Source organism: Suncus etruscus, chromosome 4, assembly GCF_024139225.1.
Source record: "Suncus etruscus isolate mSunEtr1 chromosome 4, mSunEtr1.pri.cur, whole genome shotgun sequence".
Taxonomy (NCBI): domain Eukaryota; kingdom Metazoa; phylum Chordata; class Mammalia; order Eulipotyphla; family Soricidae; genus Suncus; species Suncus etruscus.
The window spans coordinates 3,316,676-3,339,691 of record NC_064851.1 but is presented as its reverse complement, the minus strand read 5'-3'; the positions used below and the strand labels follow the sequence as shown (position 1 = coordinate 3,339,691).

General features: G+C 44.9%; 1 protein-coding gene across 1 annotated transcript; it reads right to left on the bottom strand.

Moving 5' to 3' along the window:
* Positions 1-3,888: 3,888 nt before the first annotated feature.
* LOC126006366 (cytochrome P450 2D17-like) lies at positions 3,889-7,652 on the bottom strand. Its single transcript, XM_049771761.1, has 9 exons — positions 7,444-7,652; positions 6,696-6,893; positions 6,305-6,450; positions 6,067-6,226; positions 5,389-5,565; positions 5,100-5,241; positions 4,730-4,917; positions 4,239-4,380; positions 3,889-4,142 (listed from the first exon to the last, which is right to left on the bottom strand). The coding sequence occupies exons 1-9, from the start codon at positions 7,630-7,632 to the stop codon at positions 3,964-3,966; spliced, it is 1,521 nt and encodes a 506-aa protein (XP_049627718.1). The 5' UTR covers positions 7,633-7,652; the 3' UTR covers positions 3,889-3,963.
* Between the last annotated feature and the right edge of the window lie 15,364 nt (positions 7,653-23,016).

Here is a 23,016-nt window from a genome sequence, read left to right as displayed (position 1 = left end):
ATACCCAACAGTGCAAAGCTCATGCTCCTGGCTATGCACTCAGGAATTAGTCTTAGTGGTGCTTGGGGGAAATGTGGGTTGCTAGGGATTGAACCTGGTAGACTAATGCAAGACAAATGCCCTACCTGCTATGCGATCACTCTATCATCTGAAGATAGCATCTTGCATACAGAAAGAATGCCTACTATTCAACGAATTAATGAAAATACATGGGGCCGGTGAGGTGGCGCTAGAGGTAAGGTGTCTGCCTTGCAAGCACTAGCCACAGAACAGACCTCGGTTTGATCCCCCGGCATCCCATATGGTCCCCCCAAGCCAGGGGCAATTTCTGAGCGCTTAGCCAGGAGTAACCCCTGAGTATCAAACGGGTGTGACCCAAAAAACTAAAAAAAAAACAAAGAAAAGAAAATACATAACCTGGTTTTGAAATGGAAAGGGAATAGATTTATCTCTAAGAAATTATGTAAATTATGGGGCAGGAGAGATAGCATAGCGGCATTTGCCTAAGGTGGTTAGTTCAAATCTCAGCATTCCATATGGTCCCCTTGCCTGTCAGGAGCTATTTCTGAGCAGAAAGCCAGGAGTAACCCCTGGGCACCGTCGGGTGTGACCCAAAAATTATGTAAATTACAAGTAAGCACATGAAAGATGCTTGATATTATTCATTATTGGGAAAGAACACATATCATTCATACTATTGGAATTCTTGCTGTCGGGGGAAAGAAACAAAACAGTGGTGTTGGCAAGTCTGTTAAAATTTGGAACTCTGGGGCCCAGAGAGATAGCACAGCAGTGTTTGCCTTGCAAGCAGCCTATCCAGGACCTAAGGTGGTTGGTTCGAATCCCGGTGTCCCATATAGTCCCCCGTGTCTGCCAGGAGCTATTTCTGAGCAGACAGCCAGGAGTAACCCCTGAGCAACGCCGGGTGTGGCCCAAAAAACCAAACCAAACAAACAAACAAACAAAAAACAAAAAAATTTTTTGGAACTCTAATGCATTGTGAGTGAGAATTCTAAGTGGTAAGGTCACTATGGAGAAGTAGTGTAGTGGTTTTCAAAACTTAAGCAAAATAGGGGCCAGAAAAAGAGTAGAGTGGGTAGTAGTGTGCATGCCTTGCATGTGACTGATCCCCGAGGGTTTGATCCACGGCATAACAAATGGTCACTTGAATTCCTGTCAGGAAGGAAACCTGAATCTAAATCCAAGAATATGACCAAAACCAAAATAATCAGAATAGAAACAGAGGTCAAATTCAGTTTATCAGTTTAATGAATCAGGCATGGACTTTTCACATGCTAAATGCACATGTAAAAAGGAAAAAAATTTGTGAAAACGGAAAGGCATTGAATATAAAATGATACTAAGAAATAATAGGCAAACTATGGGGCCAGAGCAGTGGCTCAAGCTGTAAAGCACTTGCCTTGCCCACACTAGCCTAGGACAGGCAGCGGTTTGATCACCCTGTGTCCCATATGGTATTATATCATGGGACCCATATGGTCCCACGTCATAACCATATGATCTAGCAATTCCAGTTTGGATATAAACCCTTAGAAACGAATGTAGTGTCTCTACAAGAACTTTGCACCTCATGTTCAGAGCAGCAGTCTCCACAGTGCTGAAAGCAGATATCCAGACCTCTATTGGTTCAGGAGATTCAGCCCTCCCAGGACAGTTCTGGAGCCTGAGGACTGTGAAACGATCATCACAGACCCAGGACTCCATTCCCTCAAGTTGTGACATCCACAGAGACACCTAGATGGTGCTAGGGCTGGCTGTAGGGAAAGGAGCTAGTGTCTGTGTGGACAGAGTTCCTGAGATGCCAGGTGAGGAAGGTTCCGGGGAAAGCTGGTGGTGATGGCTGTACTTCATGCCTGAAGTCAGTGGGGGACTTCAAGTGCATTTGGAAATGCAAGACACTTCATGTTGTGTTGTTGTTACTTTATAAACAGAGACTACATTGGTGTCTGAGCCACAGGCCAGGAGCAGCCTGCACTGAAATACATTAAATCAGCAGGGTAACTTTCCCAGAGAAGCATTAATATTGACGTCCCAGGTGTTGGGACTTATGCTGGCAGCTGGGCGTGGCAGTCTCTGTGCACAGAGGTCATGAGACACAGCACCGTTTTGGCACACTGACTGTGGAGGGACCTTGATCTTTTGACCTTTCAGGGTGAGTCTGAGAGTGGAGGCAGCTGTGTGGTCATCCAGTGTGGGTGGACCCCACCAAGGATGCCGATCAGTGGGAGCCTAGACAGCATTGTCTCTGATCATTCTTCTGATCATCTTCTGAACCCAACCCTGGACCCTCCCCAGGAGACAAAAATCTGCCAGCTACTCCTTCATTCAAGATTTTGGCCTGCTCACATCAGAAGTTCACTCAATGTTCCTCATGGACCCAGGACTCAGGCTTCAGGGACTCAGACACAGGTGGGAAGCCATTGCTGGTTCTCCAGAGTATCAAGAAGTGGTCGGGTAAGTAAGTGGTCACCCTGAGCTTCAGTATACCCACCTGTGAGGTGGTCTGGGTGTCAGGTTTATTCAATAGGACTAGGGCAGGGGTCTGCAACTTTTAAGACATAAAGAGTCACTTTGACTTTTTTTCTAAAGGAAAAAAACCCCTGGGAGCCGCAAAACCATCGGGACATTTAAAACAATATAGCACTGCATACATATTTCTTTCTTTCTTTCTTTCTTTCTTTCTTTCTTTCTTTCTTTCTTTCTTTCTTTCTTTCTTTCTTTCTTTCTTTCTTTCTTTCTTTCTTTCTTTCTTTCTTTCTTTCTTTCTTTCTTTCTTTCTTTCTTTCTTTCTTTCTTTCTTTCTTTCTTTCTTTCTTTTTTGTTTTTTGGGCCACACCTAGGGGTGCTCAGGGGTTCCTCCTGGCTGTCTGCTCAGAAATAGCTCCTGGCAGGCACGGGGGACCATATGGGACACCGGGATTCGAAGCAACCACCTTTGGTCCTGGATCGGCTGCTTGCAAGGCAAACGCCACTGTATACATATTTCTTATCTTAATGGGATATGCAGGATTGTGCAGTTAGCTGTCGGTCTGAAGGAAAAAAGAACCTTTTTTATTTCACAATGTAAAATATATTTGTTCAAATTGATAGCTAATTAAAATATTTAATTTACCTATTTAATGAGATTTTTGCTCCTGAACCTCAGTGCACATCAGGGCTGTAAGACGGTACCTTCATTTCCACAAGGCTTGTAAGCTATCATCTGTGAGGCGTGATTGATGTTTGTTTTTAATATAGTTTATGTTGGAGAAGACCTGCTCACATACTTGTATGAATATAAAATGTAAATAATAATTTAATTTTTATTTAAAATATTTTTAATATAATAGCCAGAATTTTCCTACAGTGGTACCTTACAAAAGGACCTGTCTCCCATGCTTCACCAATAACAAAATTAGCATCTGTTAATTTTTTTTTACCTGGCTGCTGTTTTTTTTTTTCTCTTTTAGACTCTTGTTCTCCCCTCACTGTACTGGCCTGACTCCCAGTAACAGTCACACTGTAAGCCCTCTCTTTCTCTTACTCCAGTCCTCTCTGTCTTCCTCTTTTTCCTTCTCCCTTTTTTCTTATTTGCTTTCTTATTGTTTTTTTTTTTTTTCAGTGTCCCCTCTGTCAGCACTTCTCCTCTCCCTCACACCACTCTCCTCCTCCTCAGTGCAGAGGTGCATGCTTAGCTTGCCCTCAATGACATCACACAAGGCGGCTGAGATAAATGATATCAGCCCCTGACCCCCCTGTTATGGGCCCTGCTGTTGGAGTCTCGGCAAAGCTTCAAAAGAGACGCCAAGGCTCTGGAGCCTCAGCTTGCCGACACCTGGGCAGGATGTGAGGTCCAAAGTGAAGGGACATGGGCAAGGTGGAGTCAGATCAGGCTGGGACCTGGGCTGGTTTATTGAGCATTTGATCCACAGCAGAGAAGCAAGTGGGGTCTGGGTGTCCCCCTTAGCGAGACACAGCACAGAGCTCATAAGGGGGCGGAATCACCATGCCCTGTGTGATACCATGATCACTGGGGCGGGGCTGATCTGCGGGCACCGAGAAGCTGAAGCGCTGCAGGAGGCAGGTGAAGAAGAGGAAGAGCTCCATCCGAGCCAAGGGCTCCCCGAGGCATGCACGGCGGCCTGTGGTGGAAACAGGTTTAGTGAGCCTGGGGTACTGGTATTGATCCCCTCCAGGACTCTGAGGAGGCACAGACAGAGCTGGGGACATGCAGGTACCTGCAGAGAAGGGCATGAAGGCCTCGTGCTTCACGAAGTGGCCCTGGGCATCCAGGAAGTGCTCCGGGTGGAAGCGGCGGGGCTTTGCCCAGACACTCTCATCCTTCAGCACCGATGACAGGTTGGTGAGCAGCGTTGTCCCCTGAAGACAGAGGCCAGGCAACGTGAGGCCTGTCACCTCCACCTGAGTCTACCTGATGCCCAGGGTACCCCTGGTCACCTGGTAATGCGGGGGACCTACCTCCTGAGACACCTTACTACCACCGGTCCCTGCAGACAAGGACCCCTTCAGCCTCAGGGTCCCATTTTCATTCATCTTCCCACTGAGAAAGACATTATGGACTGGGCACACCTGACTCTGTGCTCAGCCCCAACTGCCAGGATGCACAGGGTACCTGGAAATGTGGGGGCTGTATACTCCCTGAACGTTGTGGGAGCAGCTGCTCATAGAATGCTTGTAGTGTGTAAGGCTGAGGGGGTCACAGGCTTACCTTGGGGATGAGGAAGTCCTGGATTTCAATGTCCCGGGATGTCATGTGGGGGACTCCTAGTGGGGCGATGTCCCCAAAGCGTTGCACCTCGTGGATCACGGCCATCGTGTAAGGCATGTGGGCCTGGTCCCCCATCTCTGGTGGCCGTGCCTGCCCTATCACCTCATCGATCTCCTGCTGGACACGGCCTGGACAGACAGAAGTTCCCCGAGTGTCAGAGCCTCGGCTGTGCTCACGCCTCCTACTGATCCTGCACAGGGGCTGAGTACTGAGGAGGAGGCTGAGGTACTTTCTGACCTCCTGACCAGCCAAATTTAGGGTCCCGGCTTTTTTACTCCCTTGTTACTGCCCCAAGTCCTGCCAGGCTTACGCTGTACTTCTGGGTGTAGAATCATGAGCAGCAGGGCCCAGACCAGTGTGGCTGAGGTGGTTATCATGCCAGCAGTAAACAAGTCAAGCACCACCATGCGCAGGTTGGCATCGTTGAAGCTGCTTTCGGGGTTCCCTTTGGCCTGGACCATGCAGAGAATAAAACTTAAGGCTGGAAGGACAAGATGTCCACTTTGATCCTAAATACCTGGTGCCTGGATATTCTGTCATACATGGTCACCACCCCACCTTCCAGTGCATTAACTCTGAGCCCCACCCAACCCTCTCACCTTCCCCACTTCCTCCAGGAAGGCATCAATTAGGTTTCTAGGAGGCTGAGTCGGGTCCCAGATGGCCTTCTGCTCAGCGATCAGTTCATCCAGCATGTCAATGAAGCCAGTCTGCCCTGGGAAGATTTTGGCAGGGAGCCCAGGGATTTTCAGAAGCACTGGGACAGCATTTAGGACCTGGTATTGGGAATAGAAGGGACCAGCATCTCCTGTGCTCAGGTATCTAGGGGTCTTGCTTGCAGACCCCTGGACATCCATGATGCCTGTTTCCTTCTGAACTATGTATGTGGTGGTTTTGGTGGAGAAACCAATCTTTTTTTTTCTTGGTTTTTGGCCCACACCCAGTGACACTCAGGGGTTACTCCTGGCTATGTGATCAGAAATCGCTCCTGGCCTGGGGGACCATATGGGATGCAGGGGGATCGAATTGCGGTCCGTCCTAGGTTAGCGCATGCAGATGCCCTACTGCTTGTGCCACTGCTCCGGCCCCGAGAAACCGATCTTGCTTTCACTGAGATAGCCCATGTGTCTGAAATATACTTTGCATTGGCATGTGAAGGGGGTCCCAGGCCCCCAGACCTCATGGGGCCCAGTAACTTTGGGCTGCCTCTTTAGTAATGCCTAATCCAAAGCCACCTGGATGGCTCTCCTCAGTGGGGCTATTGAGTCTCTTGGTACCTGGGCTAGGAATCCTGATTGCTCTTTTATGGAGGTGTCCATTAGCTGTAGCATTCTGGTGAAGCTCAGATCCTGGTACTCAAAGCGGCGTGCGTAGATGAGGGAGGAGATCACGTTGCTCACAGCTTTATTCAGTAGGATGTTGGGGCTAAGGGGCGTCCTGAAGGGGCAGTGCAGGTCAGTGCTCTCCTTCCTCCCTCAGTCCCACCTCCCCATCCCTGAGCCTCTATACTTGCACTCACCAGCATGGCCATTGAAGGCCTCACAGAGGTAGCCGGCCTCCTCGGTCACCCACTGCTCCAGTGACTTCTTGCCCAGGCCGAAGTTGCGCATAGTAGACACGGAGAATCGCCGCTGCTCGCGCCATGCCTTGCCCATAGCGTGCTTGAATCAACCCCTGGGTGCAGTGAGAGCACAATGTTAAACTTGGTCTGCCCAGGCCCAGACACCAGATTTTTGACCCAGATTTTGCCTCCTCTGAGACTCAGTTGTGCCCCCCCCTTCTGCAAAGCCCACACTCAGATTTGACATGGGCTCCTGCACCCACACATTACACTGTTCACCAGCCAAATACTTCAGGAGTGCTAGGCTGACTGTGTCTCTTTTTGCATGGCTCAGTTTTGTGAGACCATAGGGTCCTTCTTTTTCCTCTTGCCTTGAGATTGGGGTCCCCAACCAAAGCAGGTATTGATGGGCATAATAAACCGGTCAGAGGTGTCCTCGCTCTGATGCACCAGCGCCTCACGTATTGCCACCAGCCCGTTGAGGACGACCATAGGCGTCCAGCCCATCTTCAGGGTGAACACATCTCCAAAGCGACTCCGCAGCTGCAGGCCAAGGGGCAAGGGCTTTTGTCAGGCCAGACACTCTGATTTAGTCTCAGTGTCATGGCCATTTACAAACGGGGTCCTCTAACTGCCTGCAGCAACAGTTGATGGGCTTTTCTGGTCTTGTCATCTTGTATGGAACAGCACTTTGGATCAGGTCTTCCAGTTAGGACTCACCAAGTCACCAGTAATTGTCAGTAAGACAAGCCAGTGCCCCTTATTACAGACAGACTAATGTCAGTGGAAAGGTGAGAGCCAAGAGTCCCCAGAGACCAACGATAGGACCCATGTCACAACACCTCTCCTGCCTGCGTTGCCTGATCCCCTCCCTCCTCAGCTCCATTCCTCAACAAGCTCCAAGTACACTCCTCCCCATTAGCAGGCCTTTGCCTCTCTGACCTTTTAGGCAGATTCCCAAGCTGTCCTCAGGCCTGTATATGGTCCTTCCTGAGGAAGACTATCCCACCTTCCTCTCTCTGGGCCAGGTTTTCTCCCACCCAGGAATGAGGGGGATGTCAGGATGTGTGATACCCCCTCCTTCCTTTCTTACCCGGCTCATGGAGTAGTTCATGTCCTGGAAGTCGAACTCTAGCAGACTGCCCAGCACAGGCAGGGCCCTAGGGCCTGGAGGGTAGCGAGGGGCCCAGCTCACTCTCCTGTGCATGAGGTCCACGAGGAGCAAAAAAATGACCATGGCCAAGGCCAGGCATGCCAGTGTGTCTCCGGTGAGCAGCCCCATGGCTGTGTGTGCTGCTGGCAGCTTTCCTTCAACTCCGAGGTCTCGATTTTCATACTCTGAACCTTTCTATAAAGGGAGTGTTCCTACTCTTTACTCTTTGCCCTTGGATCTTAAATATAGGTGTGACCATTAAGCAGAGGGAGCAGAAGAAACTTAGTGAGGATGCTGCTTATCCCCTGATTTTTATCCCTCCTGCCTTTTCTGGGCCTTCTCATGATGCAGAGTGCAGGAGGAGGAAATGAGCCCCCTCAATAAGAGTTATGGCTTAATGGCGCTGAGGAGAACCTGATGCTTTTGCTTAACTTTGCCAACTGCCACTTCCTTCTGCCCAGGTTATTATGCTTTTCTTAAAATTTACTCTATTTATAGAACATGTATGGCATAGTTGATCATAATACATTCGTTTCTAGGTAAGTAGGAGTGAAATTATTTTTAAAAAGAAAAAAGAGCACAAAAAAAAAAACTATGAAAAAAGGGGCTGGAGAGATAGCATGGAGGTAAGGCGTTTGCCTTTCATGCAGGAGGTCATCAGTTCGAATCCGGCATCCCATATGGTCCCCCGTGCCTGCCAGGAGCAATTTCTGAGGATTGAGCCAGGAATAACCCCTGAGCACTGCCGGGTGTGACCCAAAAACCACAAAAAAAAAAAAAAAAGAGGGCTTCAGTGATAGCACAGTGGGTAGGGCATCTGCCCTGCACATGCTGACCAGGTTCAATCCCTAGTATCCCATATAATACCCTACACCCGCCAGGAATAATTTCTGAGCACAGAGCCAGGAATAACCCCTGAACACTGCTGGGTGTAGCCCCCCCCCCCAAAAAAAAAGGGAGAAAAAGAGTATAGCAGGAAGAAAATTAGTGAAAATTATTGTATCTTGCAATGAAGTCATTAAATCATCCTCAGGATGTTTAGCAACCTCTTGTTGCTATTTGACCATTTTGTCACTTCATTTTTTCCTGAACATTAGGTGGGTTTATTTATTTATTTTTGGTTTTTGGGCCACACACGGCAGTGCTTAGGGGGATACTCCCTGGCTCTCTGCTCAGAAGTCCACTCCTTGGGGGTTAGGGGCAGAGGAGATAGCATGGAGGTGGAGTTAAGACGTTTGCCTTGCCTGCAGAAGGACAGTGGTTCGGAATCCTGGCATCCCATATGGTCCCCTCCGAGCCAGCCAGGAGCAATTATCTGATGTAGAGCCAGGAGTAACCCCTGAGCACTGCTGGGTGTGACCCAAAAACCAAAACCAAAACCAAAACCAAAAAAAAACACCCTTTAAAAAAAAGAAAAGAAAAGAAAAGGAATCACTCCTGGCAGGCACGGGGACCATATGGGATAACGGGATTCGAACCACCATTGGTCCTGAGTCAAGCGCTTGCAAGGCAAATGCCCTACCACTATGCTATCTCTCTGGCCTCAACTTTAGGTGGACTTAGTTATACATTGGCATCTAAATTGATATATTCCTGTGGGGATGACAGTATTAAACTAAAATGGAGTCTTCCCCTGGTTCAGGAATTCCCAGCACTATTGCTGATACTTTTGTGGAGCATGGCTTAAGATGCCAGGCCTTCTGGGAGTAGAAGATGGCAGGTTTGGGATATACTCACTCCATAATATGTCCTGGTAATATCAGTCCAATTACTGGCGCACTTGGACTTTTGGTCAGATTGGTGTCTCTGCAGAGAGTTTTAGAGGGCCAGTGAGGCAGAGCCATTGGTGAAGTGGTGACTATGGGTGATGGGTACAGCAGGGATGGCTTTGGCAGGGCAGGGACTTGGCCCGCCCTCTCTTCTCGAGATTGCCAGCTTTCAGCTGTGTGTCAGTATACACATAATTTTTCACAGTGTGGTTTACATCTCATAGACTACAGAGTGCGTCTGTGAAGCTGGCCTGGTACAGACATGGCAGCTGTGTTTGTAGGCATGCTTTAGGCTGCTAGGGCTTCCAAAGTACAAGAGGTAGGGTGCGGGTTATCCCCAGTCACTCCAAAAATCATCAGCTCAAATAATGTCATGCCTGGATTGTTCTGGGTTATTATTCTTGTTTTTGTTGATGTGTTAGATTTTGAGCAACTCCTGGTTGTGCTCAGGAAGTAACTGACTTTATGCTCAGGATCAACCCTGACAGGGCATAGGGGTCTATGTGGGTACCTTGATCAAATCAGATTGGTAGCATGCAAGTCAGCTGTCTTGTATACTGGACTATCTGTCTGTTTCTTGGATGCAGGTTATTTATTTATTTATTGCTCCTTTTAAAAATATGTCATCTCCTTTATATTCACATTTTTCCTTCAGTGTTGTAGAATGAAACCCAGCTTGCATGCATACCAGGGATATACAATGCACTGAGTCTTGCCCACTAGCTAATTCTGTCTCATCCTAGATAGTCCTTCACTAGAGACTTCATCTCCCACAACTGTGTGCAGAGATGGTTGTAGTTTTACACACATGTGAAATCCACTCAGACCAAGACATTGGCTTGCAATTTCCACACTAGTGACTGCTTCCATTCAGGCCCCATCCTATGGATAGGCTGTACTCTTTCTTCTTCTTCCCTCCAACATGGCATTTTTTTTGTTAAAAACAAGAAATTATTAATAACCCTGGAAATCAGGCTCTCTTTGATTCCCAGAGCTTGTGATTGTTTCTTACAGTGTCTGTTGGTTTTCCAGTGTTTTATTGCCAACAGTGTAGTCATAATATCTTGTTTCCTTTGACCACCAAAGTTTCTTCTCTTTTTGGATGGTGCTTAATGATGGGTAGTAGATTTCCATATCTATATGCCACTGGTTCTCCCTGTTTTGGTGCTCTCTGTGGGTGTCGAGAACACAGTTAACACCCGAGGCCACTAGCTTGTGGCCAGAAATATAGCATTTCTCTTGCATATGGTCACCCTGGGCCCACATTCCAATAGAAGTGTTCTCTGAGTGCAGAGCCTAGAGTAAGCCCTGATCACTACTGGTGTGTGTGTGTGTGACTCAAAAACAAACCATCATGAGTAAGAATTCAGTGCACAAAGGTCAGCTGTAAATGGGTTGACAAACAACACAATCTGGAAATGGAATAAAGCAAACAATGTGATTTACAGTAGAATTATGAGAGACAAAGGACTATGAACACAAATCAGTGCTGAGAAATGAAGACGACCCAATTAGCGAGGGTGCTTGACACTCAGGGACTAAGGAAGTAATGTTGTAAATGTGTAAGATTCCCCAGCATGACCTGCCGATTGCAGGCACAGAATTGAATTCCCTGTCCATTAGCATCCCATTGACATTGGGGATGAAATAGAAAAACTCCCTAAAACTCATATGGTACTGCTAGGTGATAGTTCAAAACCCAGAGTGCATGCCTGGAAGTGATCATGGTTGCTTCCAGTTACTGGTTTTGTTGCAAGAGGCTGAGTATTGCTGAGAATAGTCCTGGGGCTGGCTAAGCACTGTTTGAGAAATCCCTCTTTCCCCCCAAAATAACATGAAATTTACAGGGATTTCACATGGTACAAGAACTTCCAAAACAATACTGGAGTATTTTCTGATTTCAGACCACACTACAATGTTCTGTGGGAATAACTGATATCAGCATAAAAACAGATAGAGACAGGTATGTGTGGAGGCCAAGAACAAAATATCATTTATAAGGTCAGGATATTGGGCTGCATGCCAAGAACACTCAGTAGAATCTCAGTATATAAATGCCAATAATTAAGCTGGACCCATATCTAAAGTCTTGTATAAAAATTAACTCTGGGGGCCGGGTGGTGGCATTAGAGGTAAGGTGCCTGCCTTGCAAGCGCTAGCCCTGGACGGACCGCGGTTTGATCCCCCGGCGTCCCATATGGTCCCCCAAGCCAGGAGCAATTTCTGAGCACATAGCCAGGAGTAACCCCTGAGCATCAAACGGGTGTGGCCCCCAAAACCAAAACAAAAAAACAAAACAAAAAAAAAATTAACTCTGAATGAATTACAGATCTAAATGTAAGAGACAAAACAAGGGCCCGGAGAGATAGCACAGCGGCGTTTGCCTTGCAAGCAGCCGATCCAGGACCAAAGGTGGTTGGTTTGAATCCCGGTGTCCCATATGGTCCCCCGTGCCTGCCAGGAGCTATTTCTGAGCAGACAGCCAGGAGTAACCCCTGAGCACCGCCGGGTGTAGCCCAAAAACCAAAAAAAAAAAAAAGACAAAACAAGAAATGCCTCAGAAAGAAAGAGCAGTGCATCATTACATTGGTCTTCAGTGATTGATGGAATATGATGCCTTATGCACAGGTGAAAAGAATAAATTATTTGCTGGATTTGTGAAAATGACAAGGCACTGTACATCAGGGGTCCTCAAACTTTTTAAACAGCGGGCCAGTTTACTGTCCCTCAGACCATTGGAGGGTCTGACTATAGTAAAAACAAAACTTATGAATGAATTCTTATGCACACTGCATATATCTTATTTTGCAATGAAGAAACAAAACAGATACAAATACAACATGTGGCCTGCGGGCCATAGTTTGAGGACCACTGCTGTACATAAAACGATACTAAAAAATATGGTGGCCTGAGCGATAGCACAGTGGAGAGGGCATTTGCCTTGCATGTGGCTGATCTGGGTTCGATCTCCAGCATTCTGTATGGTTCCCTGAACCTGCCAGGAGTGATTTCTGAGTGCAGAGCCAGGGGAAGTAACCTCTGAGTGCTGCCGGGTATGGCCTCTCCCCCTCAAAAAAACAAACCAGCCAACAACAACAACAACAAAAAAAGGCAAGCCTACAGATAAGTTTTTAAGTCATGTATAATTAAGGAATGCTATTTTTGTAGTCATATATACACATATATAATTTGGGGGGAGCCACACCTGGTGGTGCTTAGGACTCCCCTCTGTCTCTTGATCACTCTGTGGGCTTAGGGGACCATATGCACTGTAGGGATTGAATCCAGGTTGGCTTTGTGTGAGGCGAATGATACAGCAATGAAGGTTTTTTTTCCATAACCAGGAGTATTCAGGTAGCTTACTCCTGGCTATGCACTCAGGAATTAGTCTCAAGAGTACTTGGGGAGAACATATGAGATGCTGGGAATTGGACCTGGGTAGACATACTGCAAGACAAGTGCTGTGCCCATTGTGCTATCATTTCAGCACCTGAAGATATCTTTCATGTAGAAAGAAATCCTATAGCTCAACTAATGAAAACACACAATCTGATTTTAAAATGGGCAAAGGAATTGAATCAGCTTTTTATTAAAGAAGTTATGCAGTGGTCAGTAAGCACACGAAAGATGCTTGATATTCCTCATTATTAGGAAAAGAAAATAAGTATTATAACACATCATTTATACCAATTGGGTGTCTTACTCTTGGGGGAAGAAACAAATAGCAGTGTTGGCAAGTATGTTGAAGTTTAGAACTCTAATGCACTGTGAGTGAGAATTTTGTATGGTAAGACCACTTGTGGAAAAGAAATATAATGGTGTTTAGAAATTAATCAGAATAGGGGCCAGAGAGTAGAGCAGGTATGTTATTTACCTTGCATGCAGTTGACTTAGGTTTGATCTCCAGCAGCTCAGGTAACCTGAGCCCTTCCAGGAGGGATACCTGAGTGTAGAGCCATGAGCAAGCCATGAGCACAGTGTGATGTTGACCAAATATAAAACAATCAGAATAGGACAAATTAATGCATTTTCCTTGCATGTGGTTTGATTCCTAGACCACAACCAGAGTGATCCTTGAACACAGAACTGAGCACATCTTTTTATTATAATTTTTTTTTTTTTGGTTTTTGGGCCACACCCGTTTGACGCTCAGGGGTTACTCCTGGCTATGTGCTCAGAAATCGCCCCTGGCTTGGGGGGACCATATGGGACGCCGGGGGATCAAACCGCGGTCCGTTCCTTGGCTAGCGCTTGTAAGGCAGACACCTTACCTCTAGCGCCACCTTCCCGGCCCCTTATTATAATTTTTTATTTAAGCATCATGATTACAAGCATGTTTGAAGTTGGGTTTCAGTCATAAACAGAATACCCCCTTTCACCAGAGCAACATTCCCACCACCAATGCCCCCCACCTTCCCTGCCCCTGCCTGTATCACGACAGGCATTCTACTTCTCTCATTCTTTAACATTGTACTGCTAGTTGTTAGCATAGTTATTTTCCTAACAGCATTCACCACTCTTAGTGGTGACTTTAAATTGTTGAGTCGGTCTTTCTGGCCCTTCCAGGCCTTAACTCTATTGTCTCTGGGCCTTATTACAGTAATGTCTTTAATTTTTCTTAAAACCGATAGATGAGTGATACTATTCTGTGTCTATCTCTCTCCCTCTGACTTATTTCACTCAGCATAATCAATTCCATGTACAGCCATGTATAGGAAAACTTTATGACTTCATCTTTCCTGATGGCTGCATAATATTAAGGGTGCATCTTAACACCACTGGGTGTGACCTAAAAACAAAAAGAGGTGAGTCTTCCCCGGGCCAAGACTGTGGCTAAATCTGACTCTGCTGGGCCCCTTGAGGATGACAGTCATTTTGAGGCTTCCCCCAGCTTGCTTCAGCCTGGGAACTTTGATGTCTCTGGCATTCATCCCCTGAGGGCTTGCCTTGGCTGAGGTGAGTCTTTCCGGGCCAGAGTTGCAGATAAAGCTGACTCTGCTGGGCCCCGTAAGCCCACACCTCTTAAGGGGTTGAGCTAATGAATACCATCACAACACGTAGAAAAACCCACAATACAAGCATGACAATGGGAAAACTATGCAGACCAACATCAGGCATAGAGAATGAAGATGGCAACTCTGATGACCCAACAACAGCCAACCACTTAGTCTTTCAGATATGGAGTTTAGAGAAGAAATATGGAGGATGCTCACAGAACTCAAAGAAAGTATAGAACAGAACACTAACAAGAATCAAGAGAATATGAAGATAGAAATCAGAAAACTCCAAACTGAAATATCAGGTCAAATAACAGGTCTGAAAAACTCAGTACACAAATTGAATGACAAAATGGATAAGCTCCCCCACAGGGTAATAGCAGCTGAGGATAGAATTAGTGTGCTGGAAGATGAGATGCATAACAACTCCATACAGCAGAAGAGACTGGGAAAAAACCTTAAGGAAAATGATCAGACAGTGGAAAAATTATTCAAAGAATATAAACATATGAAAATAGAAGTCTTTGATAAGCTCAACAGAAACAACTTAAGAATCATTGGAGTTCCAGAGACCCAAGAAGAAAATCTCCAGGAAGAATCAACAAGTCAAAAACATCATCATGGAGAAACTACCAGAGCTAAAGAATACATGTGAACAAATCCTGCATGCCCGAAGAGTACTAGCTAAAAGAGACCCCAGGAAAAACATCCCAAGACACATCCTAGTCACTATGTTGAATCCCACAGATAGAGACAGAATACTGAAAGCAGCAAGATCAAAAAGGGAAATTACATTCAAGGAAGCATCCTTGAAATTTACAGCAGACTTGTCACCAGAAACACTCAAGGCCAGAAGCAGTGGTGGGATATAGTGACAAAACTCAATGAAATAAATGCTTCGCCTAGAATACTGCACCCAGTAAAACTCACTTTCTGGTTTGAAGGAAGTATACATAGCTTCACAGATAAACAACAGCTAAGAAACTTTACAGACTCAAAACCAGCCTTAAAAGAAAAACTGAGGGGCTGGGCGGTGGCACTAGAGGTAAGGTGCCTGCCTTGCCTGCGCTAGCCTAGGACGGACCGCAGTTCAATCCCCCGGCATCCCATATGGTCCCCCAAGCCAGGAGTGACTTCTGAGCGCATAGCCAGGAGGAACCCCTGAGCGTCACCGGGTGTGGCCCAAAAACCAAAAAAAAAAAAAGACAAGACAGACCAACAAACACACCAAACTTCTACTCAAAGATGGCACTAAATCCCATGAAAATTATCTCTCTCAATGTCAATGAACTAAATGCACCCGTTAAGAGTCACAGAGTGTGGGCCCAGGGAGATAGCACAGCGGTGTTTGCCTTGCAAGCAGCCGATCCAGGACCTAAGGTGGTTGGTTCGAATCCTGGTGTCCCATATGGTTCCCCGTGCCTGCCAGGAGCTATTTCTGAGCAGACAGCCAGGAGTAACCCCTGAGCACCGCCGGGTGTGGCCCCCCCCCCCAAAAAAAGAGTCACAGAGTGGCGAAATGGATCAAAAAACTGAGCCCAACCTTCTGCTGCCTACAAGAAACATGCCTGAATAGTCAGAACAGACATAGACTCAAAATCAAAGGCTGGAGGAAAATCATCCCACCAAACATACAACACCCTTAAAATAGCTGGAGTGGCCATACTAATATCAGATGACACAAACTTTAAACTCAGAAAAGTTGTAAGGGACAAAGATGGACATTTTGTACTAATCAAGGGATATGTACAGCAGGAAGAAATCACTCTCCTAAACATATATGCACCCAATGAGGGACCAGCAAAGTATTTAATACAATTGTTGACAAACCTGAAAAAGGATATTAATAATAATGCAATAATTGTGGGAGACCTCAACACGGACCTGTTAACACTTGATAGGTCAACCAGATTGAAGTCCAACAAAAATATACTGGATCTGGGAGCTATTTATGAGCAGACAGCCAGGAGTAACCCCTGAGCAACGCCAGGTGTGGCCTTGCACACACACACACACACACACACACACACACACAAACACACACACATATATACTGGACCTGAAAAGAGAAATGGAAGAAAGAGGCCTAGTAGATATATATAGGTCACTCCTTCCTCAGGAACCTGGATACACATTCTTTTCCAACATACATGGATCATTCTCCAGGACAGACCACATGCTGGCATATAAAACATACCTCCATAAAATCAAGAGGATAGAAATTTTGCAGGCTACCTTTGCTGACCACAGGCTCTGATGTTAGATGTGAACTACAAAGGGACACACAAGAAAAAATAACAGATGGAAATTGAAAAGTCTACTACTGAAGAACCAGTGGGTCCAAGAGGAAATCAAAACTTTCCTGGAAACAAATGACAATGAAAATACTATCAGAACCTATGGGATACAGCAAAAGCGGTACTGAGAGGAAAATTTATAGCTTTGCAAGCACACATCAGGAAGGAAGAAGGAGCATACATGAATAGCTTAATGTTGCAGCTTATAGAATTAGAAAAAGATAAAAAAGGAACCAAAAATAGGGAGACAGAAGAAAATGACTAAGTTGAGAGAAGAAATCAATGAAGTGGAAACCCAAAAAGCAATCCGAAAGATCAATGAAAGCAGAAGTTGATTCTTTGAAAAAATAAACGAGATTGATAGACCATTGGCAAAACTCACAAAGAGAGGGAGAAAACTTGATAATGCGTTTTAGAAATGAAAAGGGGAAGATCACTACAGATACTGCAGAGATTCAAAGGGTATTCAGAGACTACTTAGAGAAACTCTATGCCACAAAACATGAGAACCTGGAAGAAATGGATAAATTCTTGGACTCTAATAATAATCTTCCACTGTTATACCAGGATAATCTAGCAGTTGTAAACAGGCCCATCAGTACTGAAGAAATTAAAATGGTAAACAAAAGTTTCCCCCAAAACAAAAGCCCAGGTCCAGATGGATTCAGTAATAAATTCTTTCAAACCTTTTTTTTGTTTGTTTGTTTTTTTTTTTTTGTTTTTTGGGTCACACCCGGCAGTGCTCAGGGGTTACTCCTGGCTCTACACTCAGAAATCACTCCTGGCAGGCTCAGGGATGCTGGGATTCAAACTACTGACCTTCTGCATGAAAGGCAAATGCTTTACCTCCATGCTATCTCTCCGGCCCCTCTTAAATCTTAAAGTTTATCCTTTAAATGTATATTCCCTTTCTTACCTTGACACTTTCAATATTCTACAGTAAGATTCAAAGTAGATTTAACAAAGCACCCCTTCAGGCTCAAAGCAGTGGTATTATATAGTTAAAAAAGTCAACGAAATTAATGCCTCACCAAGAATTCTTTGCCTTGTCAGACTCTCATTTAGATTTGATGGAAGGATGTGCAGCTTCACAAATAAGCAACTTAGTATCTTTATAGACTCAAAAGCCAACTTGAAAAGAGCTGAAGGGGGCTCTTTAATGCAAGACAGACCCCACAAACACACCAAACTTCTACAAAAAGATGGCAAAAATTCCAGGACAATAATTTCAGTGCCTATAAATTAAATGCACCATTGGACATAGTGGAAAAAGGAATCAGAAATTGAACCCAACATTCTGCTAGCAAGAAAAATGTTAAATGGTCAAAGGAAATACAAACTCAAAGTCAAAGGTCAGAAGACAATCCTTCAAATAAACAGCCTCCTTAAAAAGTCTGGAGTTTGGGGCCGAAGAGATAGCATGGAGGTAAGGCCTTTCATGCAGGAGGTCATTGGTTTGAATCCCAGCGTCCCATATGGTCCCCCGTGCCTGCCAGGAGCAATTTCTGAGCCTGGAGTCAGGAATAACCCCTGAGCACTGCCGGGTGTGACCCAAAAACCACACACACACACACACACACACACACACACACACACACACACACACACACACGTCTGGAGTTCGGGCCTGGGAGGTGGCGCTAGAGGTAAGGTGTCTGCCTTGCAAGTGCTAGCCAAGGAGGACCTTGGTTTGATCCCCCGGTGTCCCATATGGTCCCCCCAAGCCAGGGGCAATTTCTGAGCGCTTAGCCAGGAGTTACCCCTGAGCATCAAATGGGTGTGGCCCGAAACACACACACACACACACACACACACACAAAAGGTCTGGAGTTACCATACTAATATCAAATTACATAAACTTCAGGCTCAGAAATGTTGAGCCTTTTAAAAAAAATGGGTCATTTTTTTTAATAATCAAGGGACATGTATGCCAGGAAGAAATAACACTCCTAAACATATGTGCACCCAGTGGAGACCAACAAAATACTTAACTGCTAATTGATCTGACTGAAGATGTCAATAGCAACACAGTAGTAGTTTGAAGGGGTACAGATTGATTGTTCCACTGTCCCCAAGGAAGGAAGGGAAATCCCATACCTCCTATACGAGGAGGATAGGAGGTGTTGGTCTGGTTGTAGTACTCTGTAATAAATAATCCACACTCCATCATGTGGAACCACAAGCAAAGATGATAGCTCTCCCCCTCAGCCTTCCTGCCTCCCCTTTATTGAGATCCAGACAAAACCCCTTGCCCCAGGGAAGGGGAAAAAGCAGACAATGAGAATAGATACAAATGGGAACTATACCAAAGGCCTCTACTTACCTCACAGTAGTTGGAGGCTTCAATACTGCTGTTTGCTCTAGATAGATCAAACAGGCTAAAACTCAAGATGGATATACTGGCTTTGAAGGAAGAAATGGAAGAGAAGATCTGAGTAGGTATATAGCTTTTAATCCCCACAAAAGCTGAATATACATTCTTATCCAGTGCACATAGGATATTCTCCAAGGTAAGCCACATGCTGGGACAATACACGCCTCCATAAAATTAAGAGGATAAAAATTGTATCAACTAGGGGCCAAGTGATAGTACAAAGGGTAGAGTGTTTACCCTGGCATTCCATAAGGTTCCCAAGCCTGCCAGGAGTAATTTCTGAGTGCAGAGCCAGGTGTAACCCCCAAGCGCTGCCAAAGGTGGCCCCCAAACAAAAACAAACAACAAAGATAACCATCTTCTCAGATAATGATGCACTGAAAGTGGAAGTGAGTTACAAACAGAAACAATGTTAACACCCAGAAATGAAGCAGCTCACTATCGAACAATTGATCAGAAAGGAAATCAAGATTTCTGGAATCAAGGGCCAGAGTGATAGCACAGTGGTAGGGCCTTGCATGTGGCTGACCTGGGACAGACCTGGGTTCGATCCCCAGCATCCCATATGGTCCCCCAGGTCTGTCAGGAGTGATCTCTGAGCACAGAGCCAGGAGTAACCCATGAGCACTGCTAGGTGTGGCCCAAAAACCAAAACCAAAACAACAAAAAAAGGATTCCTGGAATCAAATGAAAATGAAGACACAAATTATCAGAATTTGTGGGACCCTGGAAATGCGCTATTAAAAGGAAATCTATAGCTTTGCAAGTTATAATGATAATGAAAGGGCCTACATATAATTTATCTGAATAGCTTAAGAAATTGGAAAATGATGGTGCCGGAGCATCAGTGGTAGCGCAGTGGTAGGGCATTTGCCTTGCACACAGCTGACTCAGAACTGACTCGATTCGATCCCCAGAGTCCCATATGGTCCCCCAAGCCAGGAATGATTTCTTAGCACATAGCCAGGAGCATTTCCCCTGAGCATTACCCAGTGTGGCCCCCCCAAAAAAAAACATTAAAAGAAATAAAAATAAATTAAAAAAGAAACAAATTGTAAAATGAGAGGCCAGGGCCATAGCACACTGATAGAGTGTGCCTTGCACTTGACCTACCCAGGACTGACCCTGGTTCGATACCTAGCATGCCGTATGGTCCCCTGAGCCTGCCAGGAGCGATTTCTGAGCAAAGAGCCAGGAGTAACCCCTGAGCGCTGCCAGGTGTGGCTCAAAACAAAACAAAACAAAACAAAATTTTGAGGGCCAGAGCAATAGCACAGTGGTAGGACTTTTGCCTTGCTGCCCAGGATGGACCTAGGTTCGATCTCTGACTTCCCATATGGTTCCCAGAGCCAGGAGTGATTTCTGAGTGCATATCCAGGAGTAACCCCTCAGCATCACCAGATGTGGTCCAAAACAAAACAAAATAGAAAAAAAAAAGAAATTTGAAAATGACCAGAAAAATAAACTGATAGCAGGCAGGGGAAATGATATAATAAAACTTAGAGCAGAATCTAATGGATTCCCTTCCCTCCTCCCCCAAATTCAGAAGAAAACAAGAGTTGATTCTTTGAAAAAAAAAAAAAAGGCAGGGGATAGGGGAATATCACAACAGACACTACAGAAATTCAAAGGATAATCAGAGATTACTTTGAGAATTTAGAGAACCTAGAAAAATGGGTAAATTCTTGGATTCCTAGGACCTCCCAAGATAATGTGGAATACCTGAACAGACCTATCACTGTTGAGGAAATTGAAATGGCAACCCAAAGGCTTCTCAAAAACAAAAGCCAGGATAGACCCAGATGAATTCACTAGTGAATTCTTTCAAAGCTTTAAAGAGGACCTACTGGTCAATCCTTTTCAGGCTCTTCAAGGACATTGAAGAAATAGAAACACTTCCTCCCAGTTTCTAAGAAGCTAACATCAGCATGATACCAAAAGAAAACAAGAAATACCATGACTGAAAGGGGAGGGAAGAGAATTACAGGCTGATATCCTTGATGAACACAGATGCAAAGATCCTCAACAAAATACTAGCAAATGGAATTCAACAATTTATCAAAAAGGTTATACACCATAACCAAGTAGGATTCAGCCCAGAGATGCTTGGATGGTTTAATGCATGCAACTCAATCAACATAATATGTTGTATTAAATATTAAGTATAAAGTCCTAGATGGTGGTGGATAGATGGTGAGGCCTTTCTCGACTCAGCCCTGCGCTGGCAGCCTCTTTGGCCTGGCGGGTCTGTAGGTATCAAGGTAATAGGGAGGAAATGACATAGTAGTCAGATGAAGTTCAAGAGATTTATTAAGGCCCTAACCACCAAGTACATATCTCACATGGCTTCTAAGCTAATCAGCCTCTCTGCACCCAACCTTTCTCTCTTCTCTGCCTGCTGCATCTCTCTGCTCCCTCTTCTCTGCTTTCTCCCTGAGGCAATTCCTTTGTTACCAACTACAGGCCCCACCCATCCAGGTAAGATAGACAGGAAGTTGGGGGAGAGGTTACATCAATATATCATTTTAATAAAAGAAAAATCATCATATCAGCAGATGCAGAGAAAGCATTGGATAAAATTCAGCACCATTCATGGTAAAAACTCTCAACAAGATAGGAATTTAGGACGATAACTTGCCTAAAGCCTAGAGTTGGTCTTATGCCAGGAAACTTCAGGGGTAGGATCTCTTTGTATTTAGGCCAAGGTTATTCCTTTCCACGCCTCTCATATTTTGGTGGGCCTATGCAAACAACAATTGCCACTCTAACACAGTTTTTACTGTGCTCCTTTGACTCTAATCCTTAAAAAAAAACCCCACTTAAAATTTGAGGTTAACTTAAGCTAATATGCATGTACATGGAAATGTAAAAAATACTATGCCTCTAATGTTTAAGGAGTTACGTAAGTTTTATGGCTTTAGATTGCCTTGTGTGCTGTTAAGAAATATTATAATGTGTTACAATCTGGGGACTTGAGGGACAAAGTAATTGTACATGGATTCTGCTTTATTTATCTTAATGTTCTTTGGCTGAAAGTTCAAAGTTAAGATATCAGCAAGGGGACTTCTTCTGAGAATTATGTTATGGGTGATTGTCCTTCCACTGTAACTTTACCTTGTCCGCTTTCTTTGCATCTTTTGTTCTCATAATTCAAAAAAAAAAAAAGATAGGAATTGAAGGAACTTCCTACAATATAGTCAAAGCCATTTACCTACCACAAGCCCATAACAAACATTATACTCAATGGGAACTTAAAGTCTTTCCTCTACGATACGGCATAAGACAGAATTTCCTACACTTGCCATGTCTATTCAGTATAGTACTAGAAATATATGCCATAGCAACTAGGCAAGAAAAAGATGTCAAGGGCATTCACACAGGAAGAAAGAAGTCAATCGCTCCCTGTTTTCAGGTAACATGACAAATCCTAAAGACTACAAAAAGGGGCCGGGCGGTGGCGCTCGAGGTAAGGTGCCTGCCTTGCCTGCGCTAGCCTAGGACAGACCGCGGTTCGATCCCCCGGCGCCCCATATGGTCCCCCAAGCCAGGAGCGACTTCTGAGCGCATAGCCAGGAGGAACCCCTGAGCATCACCGGGTGTGGCCCAAAAACCAAAAAAAAAAAAAAAAAAGACTACAAAAAGCTTCTAGAAACAGTAAATTAGTATGCAAGGTGGCAGGCTACAAAATTAATATGCAAAATTTCATATATGGCTTATATACAAATAATGAAAGGAGATATTTTTAAGAATTTCACTCACAATTGTTCCTCAAAAAATTAAGTGCCTTGGAATTAGCTTAAGACGTGAAAGACCTATAAAAGAAAATGTCAAACTGCTTCAAGAAATAAAAGAGGACACAAGAAAATGGAAACACATATCCTGCTCATGAATTGGGAGGATTAACATCATAAAAATGGCAATACTTCCCAAGAAGTATAGACTTAATGCATCCCTGTAAGGTTACCCATGGAATTTTAGAAAGAAAGAGATTAACTACTCCTGAAATTCATATAGAACTATAAAGTTTCATGAATAACAAAGGCAATTATTGGGAAAGATGAGAGGCATCACTTAAT

Coding starts and splice junctions, on each gene's coding strand:
- LOC126006366 (XM_049771761.1), bottom strand. CDS start 7,632: ATGGGGCTGCTCACCGGAGACACACTGGCATGCCTGGCCTTGGCCATG. Junction 4,918..5,099: donor TCTACACCCAGAAGTACAGC/GTAAGCCTGGCA, acceptor CTGTCTGTCCAG/GCCGTGTCCAGCAGGAGATC. Junction 4,381..4,729: donor AGGACTTCCTCATCCCCAAG/GTAAGCCTGTGA, acceptor CTCTGTCTTCAG/GGGACAACGCTGCTCACCAA.